This window comes from Heterodontus francisci, chromosome X (assembly GCF_036365525.1).
Source record: "Heterodontus francisci isolate sHetFra1 chromosome X, sHetFra1.hap1, whole genome shotgun sequence".
NCBI lineage: Eukaryota > Metazoa > Chordata > Chondrichthyes > Heterodontiformes > Heterodontidae > Heterodontus > Heterodontus francisci.
Window position 1 is genome coordinate 9,151,138 of NC_090421.1, and position 21,100 is coordinate 9,172,237.

The 21,100-nt window shown below is 42.7% G+C and overlaps 1 protein-coding gene across 2 annotated transcripts in view; it reads left to right on the forward strand.

Moving 5' to 3' along the window:
- Positions 1-20,656, forward strand: part of smarcd1 (SWI/SNF related, matrix associated, actin dependent regulator of chromatin, subfamily d, member 1) — a 50,549-nt gene extending 29,893 nt beyond the window's left edge. The window contains exons 9-14 of one of the 2 annotated variants that reach the window (XR_010971221.1): positions 4,272-4,369; positions 5,800-5,935; positions 8,116-8,238; positions 14,818-14,919; positions 15,153-15,322; positions 17,475-20,656. Coding sequence is in view for 1 of the 2 variants with exons in the window: in XM_068024454.1 (XP_067880555.1) it covers positions 4,272-4,369; positions 5,800-5,935; positions 8,116-8,238; positions 14,818-14,919; positions 17,475-17,528 (513 nt within the window). In the remaining variant the exon portion in view is untranslated. The remainder of the gene's footprint in view (positions 1-4,271; positions 4,370-5,799; positions 5,936-8,115; positions 8,239-14,817; positions 14,920-15,152; positions 15,323-17,474) is intronic. The other variant, XM_068024454.1, reaches the window with a different exon arrangement.
- The last annotated feature ends 444 nt before the right edge of the window (positions 20,657-21,100 follow it).

The window sequence follows — 21,100 nt, forward strand, 5'->3', positions numbered from 1 at the left end:
TTGTATTTGTATAGTGCCTTTAACGTAATAAAACATTCCAAGGTGCTTCACAGAGGCTTTATAAAACAAAAGATGACACCCGTGCCACGTGAGATATTAGGGCAGATGATCAAAAGCTGGGTCAAAGAGGTAGGTTTTAAGGAGTGTCTTAAAGGAGGAAAGTGAGGTAGAGAGGCAAAGAGGTTTACTGAGGGAATTCCAGAATTTAGGGCCTAGATGATTGATGAAGGAAGGGCAGTGGATGTTATCTACATGGACTTCAGTAAAGCCTTTGACAAGGTCCCTCAAGGCAGACTGGTACAAAAGGTGAAGTCACACGGGATCAGAGGTGAGCTGGCAAGATGGATACAGAACTGGCTCGGTCATAGAAGACAGAGGGTAGCAGTGGAAGGGTGCTTTTCTGAATGGAGGGCTGTGACTAGTGGTGTTCCGCAGGGTTCAGTGCTGGGACCTTTACTGTTTGTAGTATATATAAATGATTTGGAGGAAAATGTAGCTGGTCTGATTAGTAAGTTTGTGGACGACACAAAGGTTGGTGGAGTTGCAGACCATGATGAGGATTGTCAGGATGCAGCAGGATATAGATCGGTTGGAGACTTGGGCGGAGAAATGGCAGATGGAGTTTAATCCGGACAAATGTGAGGTAATGCATTTTGGAAGATCTAATACAGGTGGGAAGTATACAGTAAATGGCAGAACCCTTAGGAGTATTGACAGGCAGAGAGATCTGGGCGTACAGGTCCACAGGTCACTGAAAGTGGCAACGCATGTGGATAAGGTAGTCAAGAAGGCATACGGCATGGTTGCCTTCGTTGGCCGGGGCAAGCCAAAAATTGGCAAGTCATGCTGCAGCTGTACAGAACCTTAGTTAGGCCACACTTAGAATATTGTGTGCATTTCTGGTTGCGCCACTACCAGACGGATGTGGAGGCCTTGGAGAGGGCACAGAAGAGGTTTATCAGGATGTTGCCTGGTCTGGAGGGTATTAGCTATGAGGAGAGGTTGGATAAACTTGGATTGTTTTCACTGGAACGACGGAGGTGGAGGGGCGACCTGATAGAGGTTTACAAAGTTATGAGTGGCATGGACAGAGTGGATATTCAGAAGCTTTTTCCCAGGGTAGAAGAGTCAGTTACTAGGGGACATAGGTTTAAGGTGCGAGTGGCAAAGTTTAGAGGGGATGTGCGAGGCAAGTTCTTTACACAGCGGGTGGTGTGTGCCTGGAACTTGCTGCCGGGGGAGGTGGTGGAAGCAGGTACGATAGCGACATTTAAGAGGCATCTTGACAAATACATGAATAGGTTGCGAATAGAGGGATATGGTCCCCAGAAATGCAGAAGGTTTTAGTTTAGGCAGGCATCAAGATCGACGCAGGCTTGGAGGGCCGAATGGCCTGTTCCTGTGCTGTACTGTTCTTTGTTCTTTGTAGGCAACTGAAGGCACATCGAAGAGTTGTGGGGCTGCAGGAGATTACTGAGATAGGGCGGGGTGAGGTCATGGAAGGATTTGAGAACAAGGATGAGAATTTTAAATTCAAGCTGCTGCTTAACCAGGAGCCACTGTAGGTCAGCGAGCATGGGGGTGATGGGTGAACGGGATTTTGTGCGAGTTAGGACACAGGCAGCAGAGTTTTAAATGACCTCAAGTTTATGGAGGGTAGAATGTGGGAGGCTGCCAGGAAAGCATTAGAATAGACAAGTCTGGAGGTAACAAAGGCGTGCATGAGGGTTTCAGCAGCAGATGAGCTAAGACAGGGGCGATGCTACAGAGGTGGAAATAGACGGTCTTAGTGAAGATGCGGATATGTGACTCGAAGCTCATCTCAGGGTCAAATATGACTGAGGTTGCAAACAGTCTGGTTCAGCCTCAGACAATAGCCAGGGAAGAGGGATGGAGTCAGTGGCGAGGGAGCAGAGTTTGTGACTATTATGGCCTGAGCTCTGCAGCCCCCAAGTCCAAAGGTTGCTTCCACCAGCTAGATTAGTGCTCCTAGATCTAATCTTTGTAACTACTAATCTGCTTGGCATGCACTTTACACACATGGACTGCAAAAATACTCACTGAGCAATTTCATAAGATCAATATTTTCTAAGGATTTCTAAGATTACACAGATTTCTCTCTCAATGTGGAGCGCCACACTTAAGATCTCTGTTTTCAAGTTAAAATTTTTCACTCTCCATAAATTTCATCTCATCCAAAGCTCTGCTGCTGTTATAGTCCACCAACACCTCCAATTTGAAATTATCATCGTGCTTTTGGCCTCGTCCCTCCCTATCTCTAACCTCCCACAATCTCTTCCCAAACACACACTCCATATGGCTGTAGAAACTTTGTGTGTTCTCCTTTCACCTCGCCCTTAGTGGCCCCACACTCTGGAATTCCTTCCCTTAAACTGCTCTCCCTCCCTCTCCTCCTCCTATGGCCCTCCTTCAAACCCACCTCTTTAACCGAGCTTTTGGTCACCACTCCTAATAGCTCCTCGTTTGGCTTGGTGTCAGTTTTGTCTTGATGGCTTGCTGAAGCTCCTTGGGACATTAGAAGAGTTAGGGACAAGACTGGAGGTGAATGGTGTCATGTTTGCTCTGCAATGGTGTTTTCCTTTCACAAATTGCAAGCAAATATTATCAGACTGCTGCCTGGACTCGAGGTTAAAATAGCACGACAGTGAAACTGTGCAGCTTTGCGTTTAATTCCATCTCCCTTTATATTGTGGCCTATGAAAGTCATTTGGTATTCCAGTCTCACCGGACTTGCTGATTGCTGGCAGACATGCACAGTGCAATGTTAGCATTGACTGACATGAGTGGTGCAAGCTAGTTAATATAGATTTCATTTTTCACTGCTACACACAGTCCTTTACTTGCGATTGGATGTGTTAAACATGGTAGCTCTGATCATCGTGAACAACAGCTGGAGCGAGCAGCGCAGCTCGAGTCACTTCAACCACTCATTGCAAGCAAAGTTACTCAAATCAATTGGACAATCTGTTTTTGGCGGGGGGGGGGGGGGGGGAAGCTAAGACACCTCCATCCTCCCCATTCACAAAGAGACCAGTCTGTTAAATGGGTAACATCGCTGATAGTCTCTATTATGTTGCCACCTGCACTTTGCAGACATCATGCCCATGCAAATTTAGACAGCACTTGGCATCACAGCTGGAAAGACTGCCTGTTCTCCCAGGTACCTGATCGGAGTGATAGGTTGGCACGTTGTCAGAATCTAATTGCTATTATTTAGATAGGTTGCTACCTTAGCCATAATTCTGTTTAGGTGTCAAGATAGAGTAAGTGTACTTGTGTGCCTTTAGAATGCCGTGTTACTGCTAGTTTGTTTTCAGATATTGGTCCTAATAGACGATAGGGAAAATTATCTCAACTAAGCTCATATGCTTCAATGTTTTACGAGATTCTTAATTCATGATTCCAATTGCTCCCACTTTTCCCACCAACAGTACCTCACCCTGGTTTTCTAGAGCTTAGAATCTTGCTCCAGGCAACAATCAGGAATCTGTAACTGTGCCACTCGGTATTTTTCACAATTCAGATGGACATAGTACCAAAGTTTTTCTCAGCCACCATTACATATCACTGAAATCCTAGCAACAACACTACTACTCACTGTACCTTATGGATGTGTCTGAAGGGGCAGGCTGACCATTTCATAAGTATGTTGTTCTGTATAGAAACTAAACTGATTTGAGCACTGATATTTTCAAGCTAGAATGATCTTAGAAAGTCCTGTATTAAAATATAGAACCGCTTGAAACGTAGTATTGAAAAATATTGGGCGATTTTGTTTTCTGTTTCATAATGCTAAAACTATATAGGCATTTAATCAACCACAATATGAGAATGAATACTTATCATTAGATAGCATCTTATATTGAAATATCTCCATTCTCTCTACGTAATGAATTACCTTTTGTAGTGCACAGGCTGTTATGTCGGCAAATGTGCAGTCATTCTGCACCAGAAATGTTGCAAAGCCATGAGATGAATGATTTTTTACAGTTGAGACCTAGTCCTGATGGGCTCAACCTGGGTGCTAATTTAGATGTGAACAGTGCAGACAGTGATTTCTGCATCAGATATTGTAGTTGAGTGCAGTAGCTTTGAGTACTAATGTTTTGTTTGGAATTATGGTTGGTATTTGGATTTTAATATTCATTGTTTTAACAAATTGCAAAAGTTATGGTTTTCAATGGTACATATAGGTCTTATTTTTAAATGAAAACAGGATCCTGTTTTTATTGAATATGCTTCTTTTGTAGATCTTCGAGTGTCAGCGAATGAAGTTCTCAGAAATCCCTCAGAGACTACATGCTCTATTGATGCCCCCTGAGCCGATCATCATCAACCATATTATCAGGTGAATATTGCTGACATTAGACCTGCATGAGAATTTGAGCTTGGTCCATTTATAAAAAGTTGCTAAATATTAAGTTCTGGCAACTATACTGTAAATGTGTTTTTCCAAATGCACTCTACTAATCTGTTTGAAAATAATTTCTCGAGCTTTTATTTCACTGAACGGATTCTATATGTATTGCTGTGTATTTTCACTGGTTCAAAGCTTTGCAAAGCATCAGTATTATATACTGTTCTAACTTTGAGACTCCAACACTGGCCTGCAATCTGATGTGTTTACCCTGTAGAAAACGTGGGGGGAATTTTATGCAGGCGGCAGGAGTCTCGATGTCAGGGAAACAGACGTCGAGATCCCCGTGTCACCTCTTTTCCGGAAAGTCTGCCAAATTTAGTGCCAATCAGGCACTTAAGTGGACAGCAGCAGGCCTTCTGTCGCATTTAGGACCCCGGCGCCTGATGTTGCGGCCTTGCAGAGCTGCTGGCCAATCAGAGGCCAGCAGCTGCAGCGCTACTGCGGAGGCAGTGGCTGCTGTTGTAGCTGCACCTACTGGAGGCCGAGGAGCATCACTGGAGCCAGGCCTCAAATAGGTTGGGGTGGGAAGGGTCTCACAGGGTGGGGATTGCGGGGGAAAGGGAGGATTGGCAGCAAGGGTGGGGTTGGCCATCAGTGGGCCGCACCCCCCCCCCCCAGTGCAACCTGCAGGGTTTGTTGTGCCCTGCTTCCTGTGAAAATACAGGACCGCCTGCCACATGGGTAATTGCAGTGGGTAGAGGCCCTTAATTGGGTGTTTACCCAGTTAAAGGGCTTCAATTGGTGGGGGGGGGGGGGGTTAGAGGCCCTTAATTGGGGGTTATTTATGCAGTTTAGGGCCTCAATTGGCCTTGTTCACCTTCATTGATCTCTTGCCCCACCCCCGCTTTACTTGCTTATAACGTTTCACATTTCTAATATTTGCCAGTTCTGAAGAAGGGTCACTGACCTGAAATGTTAACTCTGCTTCTCTCTCCGCAGATGCTGCCAGACCTGCTGAGTATTTCCAGCATTTCTTGTTTTTATTTATTAAGGCTGTTCACATGCCGTCCCGCGCTGAACTAAGTTTCAGTGGTGGCGGGAAGACCCCTCCGACCACCATCCCACCTGACTTTATGCTCTCCCTCGCCTCCAAACCCGCATTGGGGAGTGCCTAAAATTCCACCCGTAAAGTTTAAAACCAGGAACTCTTTGTGGAGAATCACTAGTGCAAACATGTACCCTCAAACTCCAAACATATTAGATGTCTGTGTTGTGTGCCACTTGGATTTAGCCTGTGTTTGATGCTAAATTTGAGGTATCTATTCGCTAACCAGACTAATGCATGTAGCGACCTCATATAACTGCAGCTTCAGTGCATGCCATTGTATTCTGTAACATCCCATTTTCTTTTGATCCAGTGTGGACCCAAATGATCAGAAGAAGACTGCTTGTTACGATATTGATGTAGAAGTGGATGACACACTAAAGACTCAGATGAATTCCTTTCTCCTTTCGACTGCTAGCCAGCAGGAAATTGCTGCTCTCGATAATAAGGTTAGCTTGGAACATTCTAACTTAAGTGCATTTGTGGTTCTGGAGAACCAGCTTTGACTTCACACCAGCAACATTAGTGTAAATCTGGTATTGAGGCCTGACCTAAATCGAGAGAGAAGACTCACTGCACCTCGCTCTGGTGAGATGACCTTTTATCGAAGTCGTAAATGATGAAAGGAATAGAGATTGTGGGTTCAAACCCGTCAAACCTCATGCAAGGCTAGTGATTCATAGGTGTGCAGAATATATTTTGTTGCTAATGTACTAAGCTCCTTTAAAAAGAAGTTGAATGGTTATCTTGCAGAACGTAGGATTAAAGGCTTATGACATGTTAGTCAGAACATAGCGCAAACATTTGGAGAAATTAGCAAAATTGAAGTCAGTGGGAATCGGGGGGAAACTCTCCACTGACTGGAGTCATACCAAGCACAAAGGAAGATGATTGGGGTTATTGGAGGCCAATCATCTCAGCCCCAGGGCATCGCTGCAGGAGTTCCTTAGGGTAGTGTCCAAGGTCCGACCATCTTCAGCTACTTCATCAGTGACCACCTCTCCATCGTAAGGTTAGAAGTGGGATGTTCACAGATGATTGCACAGTGTTCAGTCCCATTCACAACTCCTCAACTACTAAAACAGTCTGTGCCCACATGCAGCAAGACCCTGGACAACATTCAGGCTTGGGCTGTGAAGTGCCAGGCAATGTTACCTGCCACTTGTGTGGCACCAATGACCAGTTCCAACAAGAGCGAATCTAACCATCGCCCTTTGATGATCAATGGCATTACCATCGCTGAATCCCCCACCATCAACATCCTGGGGGTTGTCATTGACCAGAAACTGAACTGGACCAGCCATATAAATACTGCGGCTACAAGATTAGATCAGAGGCTGGGAATTCTGTGGTGAGTAACTCACCTCCTTGCTCCCCAAAGCCTATCCGCCATCTACAAGGCACAAGTCAGGAGTGTAATAGAATACTCTCCACTTGTCTAGATGAGTGCAGCTCCAACGACACTCGAGAAGCTTGATCCCATCCAGGACAAAGCAGTCTGCTTAATCGGCACTTCATCCATCACCTTAAAACATTCGCTCCCTCTACCATGGGCACACAGTGACAGCAGTGTGCCCCATTTACAGGATGAACTGCAGCAAATAGACAAGGCTCCTTTGACAGCACCTTCCAAACCCGCGACCTCTACCATCTAGAAGAACAAGGGAAACAGATGGATGCATGGGAACACGACCACCTGCAAGCTCCCCCCCAAGTCACACATCCTGACTTGGAACTACATCACCGTTCCTTCACTGGGTCAAATCCTGGAACTCCCTTCCTAACAGCACTTTTGGCATATCGATACCACACGGATTGCAGCGGTTCAAGAAGGTGGCTCATCACCTTCTCGAGGGCAGTTAGGGATGGGTAACAAATGCTGGCCTTGCCAGTAATGCGCATATCCCAGGAATGAATTTAAAAAAATGTCATTTCTTTTGATTATTGTTGGTTTTATCTGATTTAAATTCCATTTCCTGGGAATTTCTGGGCTGGGTTGGGTGAAGGCCCTGTTAGTGTGCAGGATTGTTCACTTCAGGGTCACCACATTAAGAATCTTAATGAGAGGTTACACAACTTGACCAGAGGCTACACAAGAACCTCATGTAACTGTTGCTGTTCCTCCACATCTTGGGCAGCATTTTCAAAAAAAGCCACATGCCCGATGATAAAGGGTTTGTAAATCTTTCACAGAACTTTCATGCAAACTATAAAGAGAAAATGTCTGCAAGGGTGAAGGCTTGGTCCGATAAAACATTTGCCCATCTCAGTGATGAGAAAAGTTCTCTTCCCATCCCACCCAAGGTCAGCTTATCCATGTTGAGAGTCTGATATTTTTGTCTGCATGCTTTAAAGATAACAACATTGAGGAAGAAGAAGCAAAAAAAATAAAATTTGTGATTTGTTCTAAGAAAATAATGCCCCTAACTTTTGGAGTTTTATCTGTTAAACTGAAGAGCATGTACAGAAGAGATTATCTGGATGATTTCCACAGATCAGAGAAATAGTGCATTTTCTGATTTAATTGTCCAAAGAGATCTAAGTACCTTGTTTGTTGGAGAGCTTGCATTTTAAGTTTTATGCAGCTCCCAAGTATAAACCATGTAACCCTCCTGCTTTACCTACACAGATCCATGAAACGATAGAGACCATTAACCAGCTCAAGACACAGAGGGAGTTCATGCTGAGTTTTGCCAGAGATCCACAGGGCTTCATCAATGACTGGCTGCAGTCTCAGTGCCGCGACCTGAAGGTACGTATTTTACCAGCTGAAGCCATGTTTAGCTCCTCTTTTGGCTGTGCATTCTTATGCTATATCACCATGCACTATATTGCTGAGGGAAACTAGTTGTAAAACTATTACTTCAGAGATGATCATTTATTGGAATAATGTTTATTTACCAAGCCACATACTTGCAAGGTACAGGAAGCATTTCAAGTTTCTTATTTTCTTACAACAGGAATGTATTGTGCAGAAGGGAATTTAATAAGTATTTGATATCTGATCGTACCTAATTTTTTTTGATCCAAAATACTGTATTCCCAATCCACGCTGTGTATGGTGAATTGTTGAATAACTTAAGACTTCAGATTTTTATTTTCCATTATTATAACGCAGAGCTAGAATAGTACACTGTTGGCACAGTATACAAGAAGCGTAGTTCAGTGTTCATAATATTGAAGTACGGAACGAGAGGGAGTAGACCTACAGGGGGTAAATGCACGCACAAGGCCACATGTTCTGGTGAGAGGTATTGGTGATTAAGTGTATTCCTGTGGCTGTCCTGTTGATAACTCTTGTTTCTCTTGGGTATGTTCTCTGAACAAATTGTTGGAGCTGTGGGCTGACGAGTCCCCGGGTCCTGATGAACTTCATCCTCGGGTGTTAAAAGAAGTGGCTAATGAGATAGTTGATGCGTTCGTTTTAATTTTCCAAAATTCCCTTGATTCGGGGAAGGTTCCGTTAGATTGGAAAATAGTGAATGTAACTCCTTTATTCAAAAAAGGAGGGAGACAGAAAGCAGGAAACTACAGGCCAGTTAGCTTAACATCTGTCTTAGGGAAAATGTTAGAAGCTATTATTAAAGACGTTATAGCAGGGCATTTAGAAAAATTCAAGGTAATCGGGCAGAGTCAACATGGTTTTGTGAAAGGGAAATCATGTTTAACCAATTTATTGGAGTTCTTTGAGGGAGTTACATGTGCTATGGATAAAGGGGAACCAGTGGATGTATTGTACTTAGATTTCCAGAAGGCATTTGATAAGGTGCCACGTTATTGCACAAAATAAAAGCTGATGGTGTAGGGGGTAACATATTGGCATGGATAGAAGATTGGTGAGTTAACAGGAAACAGTAGACATAAATGGGTCATTTTCTGGTTGGCAAGATGTAACGAGTGGTGTGCCACAGGGATCTGTGCTGGGGCCTCAACTTTTTACAATTTATATAAATGACTTGGATAAAGGGACCGAAGGTATGGTTGCTAAATTTTCTGATGACACAAAGATAGGTAGGAAAGTAACGTGTGAAGAGAACATAAGGAGGCTACAAAGGGATATAGATAGGTTAGGTGAGTGGGCAAATACCTGAGAAATGGAGTATAATGTGGGAAAGTGTGAAATTGTCCGCTTTGGCAGGAAGAATAAAAAAGAAACATATTATCTAAATGGTGAGAGATTGCGGAGCTCTGAGATGCAGAGGGATCTGCATGTCCTCGTGCATGAATCGCAAAAGGTTAGTATGCAGGTTTAGCATGTAATTTGGAAAGCTAATAGAATGTTATCGTTTATCGCGAGGGGAATTGAATACAAAAGTAGGGAGGTTATGCTTCAGCTATACAGGGCATTGGTGAGACCACATCTGCAGTACTGTGTACAGTAATGGTCTCCTTATTTAAGGAAGGATGTAAATGCGTTGGCAGTTCAGAGAAGGTTTACTAGACTAATAGCTGGAATGGGTGGGCTGTCTTACGAGGAAAGATTGGACAGGCTAGGCTTGTATCCTCTGGAATTTAGAAGAGTAAGAGGCGACTTGATTGAAACGTATAAGATCCTGAGGGGTCTTGACAGGGTGGATGTAGAAGGGATGTTTCCCCTTGTGGGAGAATCTTGAAATAGGGGTCACTTTAAAAATAAGGGGTCGCCCATTTAAGACAGAGATGTGGAGAAATTTTTTCTGAGGGTTGAGTGTCTTTGGAATTCTCTTCCTCAAAAGACGGTGGGAGCAGGGTCTTTGAATATTTTTAAGGCAGAGGTAGATAGATTCTTGATAAGCAACAGCGTGGAAGGTTATCGGGGGTAGGTGGAAATGTGGACTCATCAGTTCAGCCATGAACGGCCCCAAAGGGCTGAGTGGCCTACTCCTCCTAATTCGTATGTTTGTATGTCACTTTGTCTTCGTGAATTGCCACAGGTAGGTGGATTAGTGCATATTACTTTTGCAGTACCTGGGTGAATTAAACTTCATTGAAGACCATGGTGCCAGAGTGCCCTTCTGGATTAAAGGACAGAGATTGCTGCTTGTGATTTCAACACAGGACAAGTTTCTGATCTCCCCATATCTTGGCCTCCAGTCTGTCATTGTAAACTGGTTATGTCTTTAGCTTACTCATTTGTAATACACAGCCTCCCTTTCTGCCGAGTCATGCTGGTATTATCTGCATTGTTCTATTAGAGCTGAGCAATCCTTCAGAAAGCAAGACCTAAACCAAACTTACACTGCTTACTAACTGAATTGGTAGTTGTCCTGTAGGATTTACATTGTGTAACCTTATTTTGAACTGCTGTACTCTACATTAATTCTCCTAATTGCCTTTTTATTTCAAAGGAAAACACAGCTGGGCTTTATTTAAAATCCCAAAAGCCAAATTCTTGCTCATTGTTGTATCCTGCACTTATAGCTGCTAACCTAAGAGCATATGACAGAAAAATGTCATTCAATCTGCCAAGCCCTTTCTTTCCCTGGGCCTTGTACAAACCGTTCTATCTTGGGCTCTATTCAACCCATTTCACCATACAAAATTCTCAATTGAGAATATCAGCAGACAACAATTAGTGCATTCATATAAAATTTCTGTGACTGTTTAAATTAACAGAGATGTTAACCTGTCTTGTGTCTGTATGCACTTCCTGTGAATTTTTCCCATTGCAACTCCTATGCCCACATTTGTAGTGGAGGTTCCCCATGTAGACTTGTTTTGCTGTCGTTACACCCTCTTTATTCCCATGCCTCCAGCTCCACCATTGGCAACTGGGTGTGATTATAGTGTGGTGTGTTTGTATGGGATGATTTCTATTATAGATGGATATCGGAAGCTGTAGTAAAATAAGGGCACAATGTACGACCTGAAAGTGAGAATGGAATTGTAGCTGCCCACCCTGATCCAATTATCGAACCCTGCTTCATTTTGAGGCTTGTTCTTGGGTCCCACCATGGGAGTCATCAAGTCTGTGTTTTAAAATAGACAGAGAAATGTTTTATGAATGGATGAAGTGTTTGTCCACCAATATCACCAAGAAGAGCAGCAGCAGAGTTCTCCTGGTGTTTTGGCTGATATTTATCCCTTAGTCAACATGACTTTAAAAAAAAATGGTCTGGTCATTATCTCGTTTTTGGATCTCGCTATGCGCAAATTGGCTGCCGCATTTGCCTACAGTTGCAACTGTGACCACACTTCGAAAGTAGTTAATTGGGCTGCAAAGCACTTTGGGACATCCTGAGGTCAGGAAAGGCGCTAAAAGTTGCAAGTGTGTTCGTTCATTCTTTACAACCAGTTCCACAGCTAACAGTAAGCAGAGTGCATGTATTTTCACAGGGGTGATGCAACAAGAGGCTTAGCTGTAAACAAATGAGAATGATGTGCAGTAAGGGTACACAAGCAACAGACTAAGATCCAAATCGCGACATTGGGTGCAGTAGTTTTGCTCCTCTGCAGGTTTGCAGCAGACTATTAACCGGGTTAGCTCTCCCCCTGTAGTCTACTTCACTTGGCCTCAAATACCAGCAATTATTTGTCTCTGTGGCGTATCTGAGCTCTGCATTTTGTTTACGACAATCAGATAGTCAAAGGAATCTTAAACTTGACTCATAAATTTATAGAAATTTTAGCTCAGAAGGAGGTCTTTTTATCCCACTGTGCCTGTGCTAGCTCTATACTGGAGCTATCCAATCCCATTGCCCTGTTCTTTTCCTGTAACCTTTAATACTTTTCCTCTTTGATTATATTCCATCTTAAATGCTGTGATTGACTCGGCTTCGACAGCTCCCAGTTGCAGTAATGTATTTCACATTCTGACCCTGCATGTAAAAAAGGATCCTTTTAAACTTCTCCTTTATACTTGTGCTAATCCTAAATTTATGCCGCAATTTAAGCAGTGGAAACACTCTTGAACTTTACTCCTGCAAACCCTTTTTAAAATATTGAACACTTGAATTTGGTCCTGCCCCTGAGCCTTCTCGTCTCTGATGAACACACCTCTAGCTTTTCAAGTCTCTCACCATCACTATTTCCTCCCATCCTTGTAAATCTGTGTTGCACCATTTCCATGGTTCTTGTATCCTTTCTGTAAAACTGCCCACAGAACTGGAACTTTAGCCTAAGCAACAGATTCATCACCACCGCCTTTGTGTTCAGTGTCCTTGTATATGAGATTCAGGATCCCATTAGCCCTTTTTATGGCTTCCTCCATGTGCAATCTTGATTTTAAACTTCTACCTATCTGCGCTCCTAGATCTTTGTTACTCCACTCCATTGAGAAATTTTACTGTTTAGGATATATTTCTGTTCTCTCTTCCCCCTCCCATCACCACCCCCCCAACAATTTTTTAAAAATTCACATCTCTATGTTGAACTGCATTTGCTACACAACTGCCCAGTCCACCACGCCTTTTTGCATTCTTCCTCACTGTTTGCTATGCCACCTAATTTGGTGTCATCAGCAAATCTTATCGTTTTTCTCTGCCCATGTCCAAATCATTCATTCATGTCTATGGAGGACAAGAGAAGGCCCAACACAAATCCCTGTTGATGCTAGCATTTCCACTGGAAATGGAAACTTTTCCTTTTTGTTTGAACTCAACTCTGCAAAGCAAAAGTAAAACTCGGAGCCTCGAATTGCCGTGGTCTTGTTCTGGACTTGTACTGTTGGGTACTTGGGGCACATATGATTTGTTGGTTTCTTCTTGACTATTATTCAGCTTCACTTTTGAATGCTAATTAGATTTGAGTGTATAACCTTAGTTATCAGTTGGTTGCAACTACATATCTTTCTGTTTGAAGTTGTGATGAATTTCTCCTTACTTCCCACATTCATGCACACACTCTCTCTCTCTCTCTCTCTCTCTCTGTGATACAGCGATGCATTGGATGCTCCATACTTGAGCCACTTAAGCTGTGGTGCTAAATTCAGGGTTTCAGCAGCAACTACACGTGACTCTTCAATTCTGCTTGATAGGAAGGTCCATACAGGCCAGAGGTGCAGTGGTGGCCTGTGTGAGTGACTGAGCTCCCAGACTTGCTGTGGCCAGAATAAAATGGTGGCCTGTGACTTGGGATGTTTTGCTATGTCAAAGGTGTAGTTGTGACCTCCTGCAACAGTCTGCTGGTATTTGCCAGTGGTGTTTTCGTTTAGGGTGAAACCACATTTTCAGGTAGCTGACAGCAGCACCGTAATCTAAATGAAGCATCACGTTGCAGAGCCACTTCAGGAGATAGTTCTGTGATGCTGAGTCCTGGCTGTTGTTGATCATCTCTTTTAATATTACAGGGTGATTCCTACAGTAATTTGCACTGTCACTCTGCCACCAAAGGTGGAGCTGTGGCTGGCAGTAACCAGGCTGTTTAAAAGGATACAGTCATGGACTAGCAAGCCACAGGTCATGAATTCAAATCCCACTGTGGCAAACTCTGAAATTTAAAGCGCAATATAGTTGTTTGTGGGCTGGTACCAGGAGGGAAAAAAGCACATGAAAATAAACTGCTGCATCGTTTTAAAAATTCAACTGGTTGACTTTGTGCCTTGAAGGAGGGGAATCGTCCACCCTCCCCAGTCTGGCTGACACATAGCTCAGTCTCACGCTCCATTGTTAACGCTTTAGCAAGCCACTCCGAGGTAAAAACAGTCACTATTAGAAGGCCTGGTTGCACCCCATGAACAAATTTGTTTTGTAAAGTATCAATATAGTTAAGCAGCTGTAAACCAGCACAGCATTCAGAAAAAAAATTGCAAAAGCAAGCACTTGGCTTTTAAGGATTTTTTTTGGCAAGGGATGAAACTTGTGGAGTATGATGAGGTCTCAATCTTCTAATGTTGCAACAGAGTAGAGACCCGTCCATATAGTACACCAGCTGTGATCGAATTGAATGGTGCAGCAGGCTGGAGGGATTGATTGGCTACTCCTGTTTTTATGTTCCTATGTACGTACCTATTATAAGACAGTTAATCATAACCTGGCAGCCTTACTAACAGCGCACTTATATTTACCCTCATGGTCACATGCTTTCTGCATTACTCCCTAAACACATTTGAGCATTTGCTTCACTTTTTACAGCTATTTTACATTGCAATGTTCGCAATTTGCGCTTTATTCTACAGCATGAAATGGCAGGAAGGTGGCTTTCAGCTGCATCTCCGATCCTGTGTGTTTCTGTGATGCGCTAATGAAATGCAAAGTGCAACTGCCAACAAGCCTTCCACCCCCTGACATTTTGCTAGCGAATGAACTTGACCTGCCCTAGTGACTTGCATAGAATCTTGGGAACCTTCGACACCATTTATTTTTAAATTGCATCTGTCTATTCCAGTCACTTTTTTGATATTTTGTATTTGTAGTCTATGACTGATGTGGTAGGAAACCCGGAGGAGGAGCGCAGAGCAGAGTTCTACTTCCAGCCCTGGGCTCAAGAAGCTGTCTGCAGATACTTCTATTCTAAGGTACCTATTATTGGGTGAAATCTTTGTTCTAATTACTGTGCATAATAGAACTTGTAATCGGGACTGGATGGCACTGTTAAGTTAGAATATTTTCCATTCTTCCTAAAAACCTGGGTTTAGATCCACCAGCACCCCATATTGGTGGGATGTATGTCTCTTGTACCTCTGCTGTCTGAAGTCCCCATGTGACACTGTGTTTGGTGTAATGTCAACCCTCTTCCTCATCAATGCAGGCCTGCAGCACAAACCTGTCCACAATTGGACACAAGTTGGCAATCGTGCTCAGAGGCCAGAAACATGACTGGTTTGGGGAATAGGGGAAAGTACACTTGTGTTATGGAAGTATTTTCTGAAGTTCAGCCACATAGTTGTAGAAGAGAGGCAAGTCTGAAGCAGCTCACTAGTAAGTATAAATTGTTGGACTTTGTACAAACAGCAAAATAGTTTTCCTTTTATGTATTTGTGCTGCCGCATTGTAGTCTGTGGCAGAGAACTGAGTGACACACTGCAACTTAAGGATTGCTGTGCTAATCTGCGCATGCCCGACATCCTAACATTGTGGTCAGCTTCAGAAGGGTAATGCTAGCAAATACTGACAGTTCACCATCAACACCCCCATCAGCAAAATCCAGCCCATTATCTGCAACATGCAAGGAAAATAGAGCAAAGCCCTTCAGGACACTTCAAAATTCTTCATAGCCAATTAATTACTTTTGAAGTGTGGTCACTTGTTAAGTATACAGGTGTGGCCACAAAGTTGCACACAGCAAGGCCCCGCAATTTGTAAATGATCAAAGGCCAGTGAATCTGTGTTTGGTGGTGTTGGTTGAGAGATGTGTTGACCAAGGCACCAGGAGAACTCGCTGCTCATTGTGTCCTGCCATGGAATCTTGAGGCCTCAGTTTAACATCATGCCCACAGCCATGCAGTCCTGCACTAAATTGTCAGCTTAGCTTATGTGCTCGAGCCCTGCAGTGAGGCTTGAACCCATGATGTGCATCTGGCAAGAGTGATACCAACTGAACCAAATTAACACTAAGTCATGGTTTTCAGTCTAACAGGACAGATGAGCCAGAAAGGATGTTAGTTTTAATGGAGACATTTACATAAGTATAAGATCCATTACTCTATACATTCATTTAAATTTATTAACCCTTTCAGTTTTCCCCTTCTGTTATAAACAGCACCTATGGCCTTTATAATGGTCATAAGACCAGTTATTACTTTTTCATGAGCTTTTTTATTGTCACATGAAGTCTCACGTGGCCAGGTTCCTCACTGCTGCTTCTGTTCTCCAGAGTTAATTTTTAAAGAGAAAAAAAAACTACATAATCCAACCATCCCAACCACAGACTTTATTTAAAGCTAATTATTTAGAAGGATTTAAAAAAAAAAAAATTTGAAATTGCAACTTTGAACCATGCACGCAGCATGAACAGCTGACTCAACTACTTGTGTACCAACTGAGTTGCTGGCTGCAAATATGGCATTCCTCTTTGCTCATAGGAGAAGGTAAATCTATAGATTTTCACGCTTGTGTTTTAAGCAGCTATGGCATGTTAGCCACTCTATAATTAAAATACGATATGGTTCCTGGTGTAACGTGACATTTAAACAACTTGTGGACCAACTGACGTAACATCTTCGGGACATCTCTGCTCACGTTACGCAAATTGTTCTACTTTGTTGAGATGTGGGTTCACATCAGGACCCATGCAGTATCGTCTATCCCATTTTAAGAGATGCAGGGGTCAACTTCCCCCTCATCCAATAGCTCCCCATCAAAATGGACAGGGCCTCATTGGTGTCAGTATAGCGGGCTGATATAGAAACAGGAGTAGGCCATTTAGGCCCTCGAATCTTCCACCATTCAATTAAATCATGGCTGATCTGTGATCCATAGGCCTGCCTTTGTCCCATATCCCTTAATACCTTTGGCTAACAAAAATCTATCAATCTCATTTAAAATTAACAATTGACCCAGCATCAACTGCTGTTTGCAGAAGAGAGTTCCAAATTTCTACTGCCCTTTATGTGTAGAAGTGTTTCTTAATTTGACTCATGAAAGGCCTGGCTCTAATTTTTATATTGTGTTCCTCCAGCACCCATTTCCCCCGACCCCCACTTCCCTGGGCATCTCCCTGGCTCTGGGCCTAAGGAATGTAGATTGATTGATTGAAGGTGGGGTGACGGGGGTCCAAACTACTTTTGTGGGGCACTCCAGCTCCTCCTTGCCTGACAACAATAAAGGGGAATTTAACCTTGGGGGTCCTCCAGCCATGCTGCCAATGACATGCTCTCCCTATTTCAATCTGGATACACCAGTTGGGGTGTTCCATATATAATTTTTAAATGGGCCGAACTTTGGGCCGCTCTGTTACCCACTGGGTAGGTCCAGGAGAACATAGTGTCAGCGACAGTGTGCCATTGCCTGTTGTTTCCGCTGGAGTGGGAGGCCTGCAAATTCACCCTATGGTTGTGTGTTATATCTGTTGCAATGCCTTTGCCTTAAAGCTACATTAGCAACTTTCTTTCTCCTTTCTCATTTGTTTTAGGTGCAGCAGAGAAGACAGGAGCTTGAACAAGCCCTTGGGATCCGCAATACATAGATCTGTGTGGCCTCGTCCCATGAGTGGCAACGGGTTGACACGAGATGTCTGGGTTCAAGGTTGAACGCAGTTTTATAAGTGCACAAAGATTTCCGTTACAGTATACAAACTGTAAAACTACATGCATCACTTGCACAAAATAAATCACCGCATAGCCCTTGTACTCCTGAAGTGTTCTTTGCTACCTTTTAGTACAACTGACACGTTCCCTTTATAAAACAGCATAGGATTAGCAAATAAAGTTAGCTTATATTGGCATTTGGGGAAGTATAAGCCACAAGTGGTGACCTCAGTAACTATATAAAATGGTATATAAATGACCTAGTAGTACTACTAATAGTGACACATTAGCAAACTAGATCTGACGGATTTGATGTTATACTTGCTTCCTTTGCTGCATATTTTTTTGTAAGTGGCTTTGTGTTGAAAGTGGCAAGTATTTTGACCACAAACTGTGATTCCAGCTACCTTCTTTAACACCCGCCCTCAAAGAACCATATGCTTTTTAGCAATGAAGTGTTCCTTAATATCAGTGAGCCGGTGGTGTACTTGCAGCAGTATTGGTACCTGCCTGAAAGCAGGACAGCGCTTCTTTACCCCTTCATGTCCGGGCTAAACTATGCCACTTGCCAACTGTTAGGGGGCCATGCTCAGTTACAACATTTCAAAAAAATCCCCCAAAAAATCACTAGCTTGCAAGTAACATAAGATTTATTAATCCCTCTATCGCCAATCCTCTGTCTTGTTCCTTCTGAAGGCTGATTCCAATTTAGACTGAAAGGTTTCTTTTCTAGTTTCATCTTCTCTGGTTTGAATTTCATCTCGTTAGTATTTGACAAGTAAGAAGTTACACGAGTTTAAAATGAGTTTTACTCTCAAAGTAGTGAATGACTTTAAAAATCACCTCAATGCTGCTTTATATACTGGGTCGAATGTATTTTATGTATTTTTCTTTATTTCTCCTGACTCCTATCAGAAGTTTCAAGGCCAGAAATGAAGGGATAATTTTGTCTGGCTTTAGACAAGAAAACTGTTGTGTACAATTCCAATTTAAAGGTGGCCATCTGGCTCTAGTTGCTTTACCTGATGCATTGATAAAGGTGTTGCGTATTTTCCCTTGTTCATGTGTCGTTCAATTCTTTAACTTAAAAGGTTTGTGTGTGTGATGTACCCTAAACATCACCCTTGTACTTGCTTTAGTCTTAATAGAACTCAGTATGATTTTACTGAATGGTTATGGTAATAACTGTGGCAAGTGGGTGATGTTTGGGAACTTTTCAGAACACACTTCAATCTTGATCAAGGTACAAAATGGTCAGTTAACTTTTGTCCTTGCCATGTAACCGCTTACCTCTGTGAACATGTATGTAAATCCATGTAGCAGTGACTGAAACCCAGTCCAATAGTTGTAGAAACTGCAACAGTTGGACTAAGTCTTGGAAGAGTGCAGCTTCATAGGAGTCCATATTTTGTAGCGATTTAAAGTTTAATTGTTTAAAAAAGTGAAGGGGCGACAAACTGATACACAACTGTTCCCGGTCTTTGCAGCAACATTGTAGCAGCTTATGATCCATGTGTGATCCCTGTTCCATGTGAACCACATGCTATTGTAGTTTAACTTTGGCATTGAACTAAGTTTCTTCACTTAAGCCAATTATAACTTGATTCTACCATTCAACTTGGAAAGAGTTGATGCCATCCTCTGAAGTGTGATAAACCAGGTTTCCCCAGCTCCCTGTTTAAAAGAAAGAAATTGAGATAAATTGTACAAATCCCCATAGTTTAAACAAAAGCGTACGCTTTGTTAATTTTCAGCAACTGTTAGTGTACTAGCCACCTGATCACACTAATGGCCTGTGTAGCCTGTTGACTGTCATTGTCCAGCTCTCAGATAGTGCCCAGCTAGGTGAGATACAGGAGGATGAATGGTGCCAGGGGGTGCCTGAAAAAAGTAGTTCTAAATTTTTTGAAAAAGTGTGATTTGTGCTGCTAATCTGAGTGGGAAGAGGACAGAGTTGTTCCACCTTCCCATGACACTCGATGCACAAACTATTGTCATACCGACACTTCATTTCTGCACTGTAAACTGAAAAGTCCACGCATTTTTAATCCTTGTTGATCTGGTTTCTGTCTTAGAATTCCCTTTTAAATCTGTATCCCAAGGTTAATAATTTCCCTCCAAAGAGAATCTTTTTGTTTAAAATAAACATGTTCCAAATGGGGTGGTGGCTCAGTGGATAGATGTACACTATAGTATGATACTTAAGTCATGCGTGAGCAGGAATGTCCCAAGTTCACTTGGTAATTTGCTCTCAGTTGGCCCAGTTTTCAGCTGGGACAGGATGAGGGGCCCTACAATTGGCCTCAATAACCCCAGGTTGGAAAGGGAAAAGAATTAGCCAGTTCCCACTCCTAAATACTGCCCAGTCAGTTCTGTTGGAAAGTGGTTAAGTGTGGATACCCACCACAGACAGAATCCGTTCTTCTGGTTCTCCATCATTGAATATCGTAGCAGTATTCAATATTGAGGCTTGCTTGTGAATAGTTGCTTTGAGAAGGGGTGGGGGAGACTGCCAATTCCATGAAACCATAACTTCAGGAAATAAAAGGGTTGGAGGGGGCAGATGTTCGAAAATGTCGTGGGGTAGAATATGAAAATAATGGCAAATAGCATTCTCCATCAGTAACTGACCAGCTGGACACTACTCAAATCAGCTACATTTCCAGTGACATTAAAAATTATGCTGCTATTAAATACATTAGCTGAAACCACTTACTCAGACTGGTGTTTGATGTGGTCACCGTGTGTTTTATGGCACAAGCCCGATCTGTATTGCCAGGTGATCTAGGGTCTATTTTATTCCAGTTAACCACCTCTTCCAAATGTAGAAGAAACAATATGATGGTAATTTAATTTCAAACTCTTCCTTGCCTTCTGTTTCCAAGTATGGTATGACTGTGGTTAGGATGCGAGTAGTCACTAACACGAGCTGTATTTAGACAGTTGAATTTCTGCAGTTATTGCTGCAATAAACTGTATTTTTACTGAGTAGTATTTTGAGGGACCAGACTTTTGTACTGTATGCTTGTATGTGTCACTCAGTTTTAATAAAACCTTCAATACGGAATGTTGCTGTCTGATTTACTGCAGTGTACATCTGCATTTAATGCTGAAGAGGGGGGGGTGGGTGGTTGGTGGAGGGGTGCGTAGCGTTGTGGAGCTGTTCATGCACTCTCGACACATTTGCAAATTTGTTCAGTGCATAGTTAAATTTGTGATTTCTTTTAGATATATATAAAAAAAAAATCTGACCTGCAACTCCAGATGTTAAAGTGGTTTGCAGTAAGTTAACTGTTACATTAGTAAATGGACAGGGTACCTGAAATTACAGTAACTTCTAATGTCACTGGGTTATTCCAGAAGAGTTTTGGGTGCAGCTGTATTTTACTGCATTGACAAGTCAGTGACCACCAACTTGTACACAAAGGATATATCTTGCTTAGCAATGAGAAATGAATTGGCACAAGTGAGAAACCAAAAGGGTGATTTTTTTTTTTCAGGCAGGGGGATG